Source organism: Notothenia rossii (genome assembly GCF_949606895.1).
Source record: "Notothenia rossii genome assembly, chromosome: 7".
In the NCBI taxonomy this organism is placed as follows: Eukaryota; Metazoa; Chordata; class Actinopteri; order Perciformes; family Nototheniidae; genus Notothenia; species Notothenia rossii.
The window spans coordinates 42,173,144-42,185,876 of NC_136905.1; the positions used below are offsets into that span (position 1 = coordinate 42,173,144).

The 12,733-nt window shown below is 38.0% G+C and overlaps 1 protein-coding gene across 2 annotated transcripts; it reads right to left on the reverse strand.

Moving 5' to 3' along the window:
• Positions 1-1,526: 1,526 nt before the first annotated feature.
• LOC307047413 (uncharacterized protein) lies at positions 1,527-8,071 on the reverse strand. 2 transcript variants are annotated; one of them, XM_079694377.1, is made up of 7 exons: positions 8,025-8,071; positions 6,478-6,711; positions 5,496-6,115; positions 5,120-5,174; positions 4,619-4,772; positions 2,302-2,424; positions 1,527-2,171 (listed from the first exon to the last, which is right to left on the reverse strand). In XM_079694377.1, exons 2-7 carry the CDS (start codon positions 6,668-6,670, stop codon positions 2,126-2,128), a joined length of 1,191 nt encoding a protein of 396 aa, XP_079550503.1. In that variant the 5' UTR covers positions 6,671-6,711; positions 8,025-8,071; the 3' UTR covers positions 1,527-2,125. The 2 variants fall into 2 exon arrangements, with proteins under 2 accessions (XP_079550503.1, XP_079550504.1); XM_079694378.1 differs by lacking the exon at positions 8,025-8,071 and adding an exon at positions 7,958-7,975.
• Positions 8,072-12,733: the final 4,662 nt, after the last annotated feature.

Below are 12,733 nucleotides of genomic sequence, written 5' to 3' on the forward strand. Positions count from 1 at the left end.
AGATACAGAATGGTTAAAAAAAGTGCCAGTGTAAAAAATAAAGTAGCACCACCAACTGGCCTCTAAGCCAGAAGATTTTTCACTCTTTGCTTTTCCAACTTTTTCTTAAAATGTAAGTGTTCTCGCAAGTACTTCCCTGGTTTACAAAGCACACACCACATGACTATTGCAATTAACACTTGTTTTTTGTTTCTCTTTATAGAAAGAGAGCTGTTAAAATATCAGCAAAAAAGAAGCGAGGCAAGAAAAAACAAAACAAGGAGGAAGGTATGAAAAACAATACAGGCATTACAGATCTGTAATAAAAAAAATATACAACTTTTGACATAATAGTTGTTCTTTTGATTCCTAAAAAAAGCTTTGTGGCACATGGAGATAATCTGTGGTTCACTATGTGGTCATTTGTGGTACCCAAGAGATGCATTATGTCATATAAAGTATGGGAAAATTACGACATGCATTTGTTTGAGGCCTTACAAATGGTGTTTTCCAATTTGAAAACCCAACTTAAAAGTTTGCAAGACCATACATGATATTGAGTTTTGGATTTATGGACAATTTAATTTCATGTTTCTTTACAGTTTGTGAATATCACAGCAAACTGGACGCGTTTCCAGTGCAATCTGTGTCAAAGACACGAGAAAGTAAGGTTAGTAGCTATATTGTTTGCATGAAGTACACAACAGGTATGGACCTTCAACACAACAAACATAATAGTTTTCAAATTGTTGAATTTTGTCAGAAATTCAACAATTACATGTTGAGCTGTTCTCTGGGAGGTCTTACATTAATCCAAACATTTACTATTTTAAAATCCTGGGGGATGAAATGCAATGAAATATTGAATTATAAATTAAAATAATTAATATTTAGTTGTTGTCCTCTCTTCTGTTTCAAAGGGCTGTAAAGAAGTGCTGGTCCATTGGCTGCCCTGCCCTGCATGGTAAGTTCAGATTTCTTGTTTAACTCAATTGTCAATAAATTGACAGTTCGGCCTAATTAATAATGGAGTGTAACGGGTACACCTGTATGTTTGTATACCTTATGTATGCCATGTGATCTTTGTAGTGTATCTGTGACTCTGGTTGTTTTATATGTACACTGTAAAAAAAGAATCCGTTGAAAAACGGACAAAGTGCTGGTAATTTGCTGCCAGGACATTGTCCGTTATTCTACAGACACTTCCGTCAACCCTTTAACGGATATTTCTGTAGATTTACAAGACTTTGTCTGTACCATATACGGACACTTCTGTCAACCTTATAACGGATATTTCTGTAGATTAACAAGACTTTGTCCGTAATATTTATGTACACTTCTGTTAATCCTAATACGGACAATTCCGTATTTTAACAGTCCTTAGTATGTACTATTTACAGACACTTCCGTTAATCCTAATATCTTTTTTTTTAAATCTTGGGATAAAAAATATATATATATCCTAATCCTAAATAAATAACAATCATTACACTTTCAAGCAAACTGAATAAAGCACAATATATAGAAATTGAACAAAATGTATACAATTTTTTCCATAAAAGTGCATTTATTTCCTTTTTGCTAATGTATAAAGTGCATTTAATGATGAAATGAAAAAACTGAACTTTTCTCCCACTGCTGTTGCACCCTACTGGCTCACCTGTCAGTGAGGAAGGAGGAGCCCCCTCCAGGAGGATGTAGCGACTCCGTCCTACACCTCCCACTCAACATTCCCCGCTGACAGGCACTGCCCCAACCTGTAGGAGAACATGCAGTGACAAATATCACCCTCCCAACTTCCCTCCCCCCGAACATGGGGGATTTGAACCCAAAGAATCTGTGGTGGTGGGCAATAATTTTACCCCTCGCTACCTGAGTGCCATACAAATGTTTTTTTTTTAAGACATTTCCATACAATTGTAAAACCCTAACATGAACATACATTCAAGTATGTAAAATAAAAGCAACAATAACCTTTTTCTTAACACCATGATGTTAGAGGTCGGGCTGTGTGTACATGTGCGCCTCAAGATCAAATTAGTAGTTATAAATTCCTCCCAATGTTTGCCACTGCTGTTGCACCCTACTGGCTCACCTGTCAGTGAGGAAGGAGGAGCCCCCTCCAAGAGGATGTAGCAACTCCGTCCTACACCTCCCACTCAACATTCCCCGCTGACAGGCGCTGCCCCAACCTGTAGGAGAACATGCAGTGACAAATTTTAAAAAAGTAAACTTTTTTTTTTTTAAGTGTGTGTGTGTTGGTATGTTTAGTCCAAAAGTCCAGTCCAAAAAGTTCGGTTTTGAGCTTTGATGAAAGCTCACATGTGCCAGTCAAATTCCTTCAGCTCAGTCACGAGCTTCGACAGTTTTGGAGGAATGTGATGCTGTTTCTTCCCCTTCATCTCAGCCTTGGACCCTCGGTCAGGATTCATTCCAAAGAAAACTCTAAGGAAACAGAAATATGTTTAGCTGCACATGCAACTAAATGAATGAAACTGAACTAAAGAGTAACATGCAAAGAAAGCTGAGATACTACTTGTAGTGTGGCTCTACAGGAGTGGAGCCGTCTAAAATAGCATACATTTGTTTTCTCCACCATGCCCGTGTGTGTGTTTCCATCTACAGCTAATGTTGCAAAATACTACTACTACAATAACACTTTGCTCCTGTAAGCTGAGCAACTCAGACAACGTGCTGTTAAAGTCTGCTCATCACCAACATACTATACTGGAAATCTCAGCATAACCCGTGCACCTGTGACTTGTGTGGATATACTGTACGTGCAATGAACGATCTCAGGGCACCGTTAACTCAGTGCATGAGTAGCACAGCTAGTAGTAGTCGCTAGTAGTCACGAGTGCTGAAAGAAGTTGTGACGATTGATAACAAACTTTTAATCTGAAATGTATGTCTAAAATTAATGAACAATGAGGAACTGCATGGTCTATTTTGTGACAAAAAAATATATAATTTACATGAGCCGTCAAAAATGGCCGGCGAGTCTGTTGTAAACAGTGCTGTCCGGGAAGATTGTTTCAATGACAGTGGGACCTCTTTCTGGTCCCTCTGAACCCGTTCTGGATCACCACTCCTCGGTGGTGGTAATAGGTTTGCATTTGAGAATACAAACATTATGCACCTTTACAATATGAATTAACAAAACTATTATTTTGTGCTGACAAACTAGGCTATATAGTGTATTTAGTGACTTTTCCTGTCATAATCACCACTGTGACATAGCCTACAGCAGCCTACTGTAGCAGCCTCTATATTTTATATGTAAAATGTCTTGGTATTTGCTACATTTATCGTGGAGTTGTGTGTTTGTTAAACATACATATACAATTTAGAGGTGACAGTGTGCGGTGTTATAGTTTGTTAAAGGCACAAGTGAACATTTGACAGGAAGAGTTACTAAATCCACAATGGTTTTGGTTATTGGCTACATACTATAGGTGGATCATGTTTTTTGTATTCTCATAATGCAGACCAATCCACATAATCACGATAGGCGAGTTGTGATCCAGTGCACAAAGACGGAGGTCCAGATTTCATTGCAGCAGCTTTACAGGCAACCAAGGTAAAGAGGGTTGATTTATTTGCATCGATTATGATTGTACACAGTCTATATACATTTTAGTCACAAAATAGATAACATAGTTGCTCAATTTTGATTTCACACATACAACCACTGCATTAAAACTGCATCTAAATTTGCTACTTTCAATATCGCAGTCTACTTGTCAGATTTCAGTCAATCTTAAGTGTGACACAACCACTAAGCTCATCTGCAACAAGAGCACAGGCGTCAAACGTTGAGTGGAGTGGTAACTGTGACACTCGGTGCAAATGTACACGTTACACAACAAGTATTAACATTGGGGCATGAATCCTGGTATGGATTTTGTTATATTAGTCACAAAAGCAGCTCACATAGAATAGCCTAAATGTGTGTCTTTGGTTAAAGAGATAGCTCAGAGATAGTTGTTAGGAATATTGTACATGTTTTCCCAATCACCCAGTGTCAGAGCCTAATAAATGCCAAATGCCTTAGGGCAGACCTTTTCTATGTACTTGGTGTAGTCTGAAGTTATATGAAAGAGCATGGGCCTTCAACAGGAAGCTGCAAAATGTGCTACCTGTGTTATAGGAACATTTATTAAGTATTGAGGGTTTAAGTGATTATATGTTTGATAATACACATTAACATGAAACAAACAATAGAAAAGATCATGTGTAAGAAAACAAACTTTACACAACACTGGTGATAGTGCTGTCAAACAGGTCTATGAACTCTATGAAAAAGTTGAATCTGCAATACAATTTTAGGCAGTATTTGGGTCCCTGGTTCATCTCTCTCAGCTAAGGGGTCCTTGCACTGAACAACATTGAAGACCCCTGTCAAAGAGCAATGAATATCTTGGCTCGATTGTAGAGTGTCAATGGGATCAAAACATATAATATATATTATATTTAATAATCATGATCCCATAAGCATCCTGGAATTGAGCACAACTATGCTAGTAATCTAAGGGACGATGAGTGGATACCTTTTTTACATGCTTTGTCTGGTGGGAAGCCCTCAGTCTCAGAATTTGAATACCCCAGCTTATACATTTCAAAACAATGAGCTGCTTACCTTTGCATGAATTCCAGGGTAAGAGACATCTCCTTTGGATATTCAATGTTGCAGACATAAAACAAGCAGAAAGCATAGCTCAGGGCCACAATGGGGGAGGTGATGTGGTCATTCACAACTTCCTGATCAACAGCAATCTGGAATAGATGGTCACCTTAAACATAGATCACAAAAACAATATGTATTAGTAATTTTAAAAAATAATAACGTACACACGTGCCAAATCTTCCATACTCAGCCCAAACACAGGTTATGGTAAGAACAAGCAACAAATACTTTGAAAAGGTATTCTGCATTTAGTTTGTCAGACTTTACATACAAGTGTACTTAAATTTAAAGATTTTGGCCCTAATCAACATAGTTCTGAGCACCATTTACAAAACAAAATCAACCAACTCTATACCTTTTCATCACAACAAATCGTCTCATCAGTAAACCTAAGAACAAATGGAGAACATATCTCCAAGCTTGCTGGGATGCAAAAATGATTCAACTACAAACCTCTGATTAGGATGCATGGGGTACAGGGGAGGCTGAGTTCAGCATCTGCGGAGTACTGTTTTCGGAAAATAAAACAACAAAGATACACATATGAATGTGTTGATTTTATGTTTCCAATGTACGCAAACACACAGTCAGGCAGGCAAATAGACCATCTGCCAGCGTCTGTATCAGAGGCAACCATAGACAATAATGTTAGTAGTTATAAAAAAAAAAAATTGTGAACTTGTAGATCAGTTATTTTTTGTTAGTTATACAAAACCAATTTGAATTGATATACCAAAAATAAATCAAACTCAAATATTAGCCTCTCCATTACTCAATCAAAAAGTAATCCATACATACACAAGAACATAATGGATGGTTGGAGCCCTACCTGAGGATCATGGGTTTTGAAGGCACTTTTCAATTCATTTCGTTTTGACAGCAGTTCTGCTCTACTCTCAGTTCCCTTGACAGCAACATCCCACTCCACACATCCATAACGATCGGAATTTCTTGACTTTTTCTTCCGCTGAACTTCACCCTCTCCACCCTCTGCTCGCCTCTTTCCTGGGGTTGATGTTCTCTTAATATTTTCAACTCTGTTTTCTAGCTGGGTAAAGAGAGGACCACAACCATCTTTTGCAAACGGCATATTTCCAAAGGGCTCTGTCTGTTTGAAAGACAGAGGATATTGTCCTACAATGTTCTTGGCGATTTCCATCAGCTTGGATCTACCAGGTCTTCCAGGGTGTTTATGGAGGTAATCATCAACAACGATCCGAACCATCTGTAGTCTTTCTTTCGACTTTACCCATTTCTTTTCACCCAACACATCCATGAGCTTTGAGGGCATTTTGTGCCATGGTATGGAATATGGCTCACAGGATGGGGAGTGGGCAGATGGGGTATGGGCAGGTGGTGCTTCAGGTGGTGTTGGGGACAGATCATCACTCTGTGGCAGAGGTGTAGATGTAGGGCCAGGGCTTCTGAACTGTGGTGCAGCTTGTGAATCTATGGATGACATACCCCATAAATTAACCACATCACCAATGCTACTAATTAATTAATACACTGGTTTTCAGTGTCCGTTGGAGACCACCAGGGGTACAAATGGACCCTTAAGGGTCTGTGAATTTGTACAGACAGTATACAGGGTTGGGCAATATATTGATATATCATATGAGATTATTGAATAGGATTTTGGGTATCATATTGTGATACCTGTTGTGTTTTCCTGATTTTAAAGAATGAACTGAACTTACCCAACTGTTAACATTACATAGTCATAAATACATAATGGTGATATTTGATTTTGTCGGTGTTGTCCACCCCTCAGTACTGTGCAGATTAGGGTTACAAATAAAAAAACTTACCTCCTTGGAAAGCTTTAACGAGTCTTCTGCACTGAATGAGTGGCAGAGTGTCCTGAATGTCCGGGGCCTCCACAAGGATCAGGTCATCTTCACATTGAACTCCTAATTCCACCAGTCTAGCCATGAGTGCATCCATCTTATCACTACTGAGCGATGGAATGGCTTTCTTAACCATATCTTTCACAAGCTCCATGTTGGCATGTGTTTAAGAGGAATGAGCAACCTCGCACCTCTCTGGTAAGAAGAAAGTGGATAATAATCATTAAGTTTGTCCAGATTTTGGCAGCTGTATTGACCGCAGTGTTTGGGGGAAAACACTGTGCCAATGGAAGCTAACGAGAAGCTAACGTTAGCCCGCGGCCTTTTGCAATACTACTTTTAATCCAGATGTAACCACAACATAACACACACACCTTCAAATGTCAACGAAGCCTATCGAATATATATTAGTCGATATGATACTATTATAGCTGTATTGACCGCAGTGTTTGGGGGGAAAACACTGTACCAATGGAAGCTAACGGGAAGCTAACGTTAGCCCGCGGCCTTTTGCAATACTACTTTTAATCCAGATGTAACCACAACATAACACACACACCTTCAAATGTCAACGAAGCCTATCGAATATATATTAGTCGATATGATACTATTATAGCTGTATTGACCGCAGTGTTTGGGGGGAAAACACTGTGCCAATGGAAGCTAACGGGAAGCTAACGTTAGCCCGCGGCCTTTTGCAATACTACTTTTAATCCAGATGTAACCACAACATAACACACACACCTTCAAATGTCAACGAAGCCTATCGAATATATATTAGTCGATATGATACTATTATAGCTGTATTGACCGCAGTGTTTGGGCGGAAAACACTGTACCAATGGAAGCTAACGGGAAGCTAACGTTAGCCCGCGGCCTTTTGCAATACTACTTTTAATCCAGATGTAACCACAACATAACACACACACCTTCAAATGTCAACGAAGCCTATCGAATATATATTAGTCGATATGATACTATTATAGCTGTATTGACCGCAGTGTTTGGGGGGAAAACATTGTGCCGATGGAAGCTAACATTAGCCCGCTGCCTTTTACAATACTACTTTTAATCCAAATGTAACCACAACATAACACACACACCTTCAAATGTCAACAAAGCCTATCGAATATATATTAGTCGATATGATATTATTATAGCTGTATTGACCGCGGTGTTTGGGGGGAAAACACTGTGCCAATGGAAGCTAACGTTAGCCAGGTTGGAAAGATACTAATAAAACAACAACACACAAACCTGCGAAAATAAACTAACCATAAATACAAACTTTACCTATCAATTCAATGAACTGGCCAACTTTTGCACGGGGGGATACTGCTTAAGGACTATATTCTAACTGGGGCCAGTTAGAAGAGAGTTACCTGCCAGACGTACACGTAATAAAACAAATATTTAACATCAACACAAATGTTATGTTTACCATAAATGTCCTTTTTGATTAAGAAATGAGGTTCCATTCCCAAATTAAACACAATGAACCAACCTACCGAGCAGACTTTCAGGTTCACTTTCAGTGCGGGATTCCTGTAATGGCTGCCACAGATATTTTTTACCGTGCAAAAGCACCCACAATGCAATGCGCAACCAGTGTTGCCAGATTCTGTGAGGGACACAAACAAGCCACAAGGTCTAGAGAAAATAAGCCCAAAAGAAGTGAAGTGGGCCACATGAGCACTTTAAACCTATACAGCAACTATTAGAAAATAGCAGATCACAACGTGCCGCGACGCGACGCGTTGTGAGCTTGTAGACCTGCTATTTTCAAATAAAATCTTGGGGGAAACTTATAATAAGCAGACCTGGCAACGCTGTTTTCAACGGCAAAAGTAATGTAAAAGTCGATTACAGTACTTAAACAGTAAAATTTTACACCACATTGGCCATCATTTTACGGATTTTTCTACCTGTGTTTATGTGTATTCTCTCGACTGCCCAAGGCAAATCTCTCCCAAGGGAGACAATAAATCTCTATCTATCTATTTAAGAAGTCAGTTTTGCCATGAATTGTGAGTTATTTAAGTTCATGTAATAAGCACCTGCACCATTTTAAGTTCAGAAATCCGAGAAATCAGGGTTGCTTTGTAATTATAGACTGAGAGAACTTAAAGAGAACATAGTTTGTTAATTTCCAGGTTCATTAGTATTACGTTTTTCCTGCTTAAATGTTCAAAAAGCTCTTTATTGATCTCATACTGCCTGTGCTGCTGCACCTCTTTTCACCCTCTGTCTGAAACCAGAGCCAACCGCTTGGATACGTCCCGCCCCTTAGTCTATTACATTTAATGTAGGAATTAGTTTCAGTCAGGTGTGTTGGAGAGAAACTCTGGGGGAACTTTTTCTATTAAGCTTTTGCAGTCCCTTTACATTCACAATTACGTAATCAATACACTACTGGAAATGGAAAACCCCAAAAAGCACTATTGGGCCCTTTTTAATATGTGGCATTGGTGATAGCCTAAAGAGAGATGTGGCTTTGTCAACACCTAAATCTACTGTTAAGTGTGTTTTTATTAATAATAGTTACGAAGACTTAAATGACATGCTAAATTGTGACCAGCTTGAAAGTCAACAATGTCCAATATGCAGTTATGGTCATCATTATTGTTGAAGGAATCAGGTGAACTGCTTATCATAGAATTAAAAATAATGCAGTATGGTTTGGGGTAAACAACTGCTGTCCCACAGACAACATTACAAAAAAAAACACACTGAATACGTTTCGGTGGTTTGAGGCTTAGCAGCATAAGGATCACCCTCAGTTTCCTTGGAAAGTCGGAACAAGAGTAGGCACTAAAGGCCCGACCGACAGGCCTAGCATCCAGGATTTGAAAACAGACCGTTATGTGTATGGCCCTTCTTAGGGTTGAGAAGACATTTGAAAGGATTTTGTATACTCAACATATTTCAGAAATTGAAAAAAAATGTCTAAATGTTTTTTTTTTGCCTCGTTTTTCTTTCTGCAAAAAGACCTGGCCACAATCCTGGGAACCGCACATGAATATAAACATGACAGTGTCCTAAATGTTTGTTGTTGTGTTGTAAATTATGAAGTTCTGTTGACGAACTAGTTCATTTAAAAAATCTCATAAATAAATCATATATAAATATATTTGAAATCAAAATAAAAGCATTTGTTTATAAACATCTGTTTCATCATTTACAGTGTTAGCAAGGCACTCACCATATTGTTCAATACAGTCGTGATTGATACAAGTTATGATTGATAAAACTAGTAAATCTGTCAGATTTGACCCAAAGAAAACAACCCAACTTTGTAGGCTGTTTTTTTTCCTCATTGCTATTGATATCAATTAAGAAATTAACTTGTAGGGACAACAATAGCTGGTCAGGGTCAGGAACTTTCCAAAAACGACAGATCCTATAGGACAAAGTTTATTGCTCACCTCTGTCCGGCAGAAGCCTCTTTCAGGTGTAGATTCTGAGACCATTTGGGACTCCAGCCTCAAGTATTTTGAATAATTGATTGTTTGATGGTAGGAGATCTTTAAGGTATAAAAACATTGTATGCCTTCAGATGTGGGCTTTATACCTTTTTTAACTACAAAATACACAAAAATATACACTGAGGGTCAGGATTAGTTAACACTGCTGTATTCAACCCGGTATCAGGGCAAGACGTGAACATGTGACGATTTACCATGCTGGGAGACGTGAAGATGTCACGATTTCGTCCCTTCAAACGTTACAGTTACACAGTATTGTGAACATGGAGAACCAGTGGAGAAATACCCGGAAGTGCCAAGCAAATAAAATAATACTTTATTCCGAGTGTGCTTGCTTTTCTCTTTGGAAGTCATCACTGTTGGGAAATATTTTCCAAGGTCCATAACTTTGACCCAGTTTACCAGTTCAAACTGTCCTGACTGAGCACACGCACCTGTAACCTTGGCTGCTGTGCTCTCAGTGTTCCTGCCTGTTGGATCAGTTGATAGAGGAGTTATGATTATATCTTGTTATGCACAATGTTGATTATTCTCTCTGAACTAGCTAAATACATGGGTCTAGGGTAGAGTTCTTCAGAATTGACGTGGCAACTCTAGCGTGAAGTCAGAACCTCTGGCTGCTGTGACATGTGATGTGAATTCTCCGGACGATACTCCTAAATAAACCATCAGTGTTTGACATCAAAGCTCCTGCTCTCCTCATGTCTCTCTGAGTCCTGACTCTCCATTGCTACAGAGGTTTCCATTACAATCACATAAATGCATTGTAATACTCGGTTCGGCTGCATTACATATTACACATCTGCCATAGTTCTTTATTTATAGAGCCCTGACGAGAAGACTTCTGGACAAACTGAATAGCTGCCGCCGAAACTGAATACGTGACGTGGATCATAAATATATCAACAATTAAACAACATCTTACATTTATTTTCACAAAATACGTTTCCTGGCAGTATAAATACTAATTCGGCTGAATTTTATATATATTTAATATATATAACATATATATATTTGTATGTCAATAAACCGAAATCCTGAAAGGGATGTGCAAAATAGCCATTATATACAGTCTTTAATGAACTATTAGTAGAGAATAACAAGTAATGAATATACTTTATAGGGATCTCAAATATCTCGCCTGATTTTTGGCACTTGACAATCACCTTCCCTGAATTTTACTCAGGTGTAACTGAAGTCTGATTTAATGGTTGTTTATATTTCACATCATTGATCAGAATGTGGTCTAGTTAATAAAACATAATATCAAAAATAATATTACTATTAACTTTATTGTGAAATAAATACACACAGCATACAATGCCATAATAACATAATTTGTATTATTAGTGTAGGACACGTATGCATGTATAACATCTGAATATGTGTAGTTTTATTCAAGTTTTCAAATAATTTTACAGGATATTGCTATAATATTTCACATTAATATCTGATTTGCAGACAGAAAGGTATATCCGTCATTTAAAGGTAAGCTATTGAAATTCTGATTCCATAGATGTGTCTCCCATCACCCAAAACCCCTGAATATTCTCTCAACTCAGTAATTACATTCGTATATTCAAAGAAAATTAAAAAAATACAAGTCCCTGTCTGTCAGCTGTGCACCATTATGGTGTAAATACAGCCTATCTACCGATTGGATCAAATATAAAAGTCAGCCGAATTAGTGTTGACACTGCGAGGCGACGCATTGTGTGAAAATAAATTGAAGATGTTGTTTAATTGCTGATATATTTATGATCCACGTCACGTATGTTTCGGCGGCAGTTCTTCAGTTTGTCCAGAAGTCTTCTCATCAGGGCTCTATAAAGAGAGAACAACGGCAGATGTCTAATATTTAATGCAGCCGAACCGTGTATTATAATGCATTTATGTGATGACTTCCAAAGAGAAAAGCAAGCACACTCGGAATAAAGTATTATTTTATTTTTAAAACACGTTTTCAGATTTCATATCGGATAAACACCATATCCCAACATGCTTTGCGGCTAAAACATCCAATCAGCTGAGGATCACACGTCACATCACTACGTCTGTTTCCGGTATTGTGTTTATGACGGATATATTTTGTTATACACACATTCCTTTACATTTTAATTTACATTAAAGTATTTCGCGAGGCCTTCTAAAAATGTTTTAAATATAACTAGGGTTGTAGTTGAAGAGTTTGTAAATTAACATGAACCAAAGCTGTTGCATGACAACGCAATCGCACAACGTCACGTCCAGTATTTCCACAACCACACACATCGATTTAATACATTTAAATTTGTTTACCACTGGTGGATGAGTTTTTACTATGGGAGATATTTCCTATGCATGGCCTCAGATTAGTAAGCTTTTTAAAATAATGATCCAACTTGGATGTTTTAATGGGTATTGGGTACATTTTTGGTAATATTTGTATTAAACTTTATAGCCGATAGTAGCCTATGACAAGTGGTGACTATGTGGTTAATATTGTTGAATTGTTACTTTGATGTACTCACTGTTAGGGCTTTACACATTACAACAACGTTACACTGCCAATGTCTGTCTTTATTATCTGACCCTTTAAGATGTCCCTTACACTACCAGTGCTTTTTGGAAGAACTGTTGTCCCTCTCCCGATCCTCAACATAGGTTCTAGTTAGTTATGAATTATGTTACACATCCAATATCAATCTCTGTTATAAATGACTGTAACCTGAGTTCAAGCTAATTATTTGATG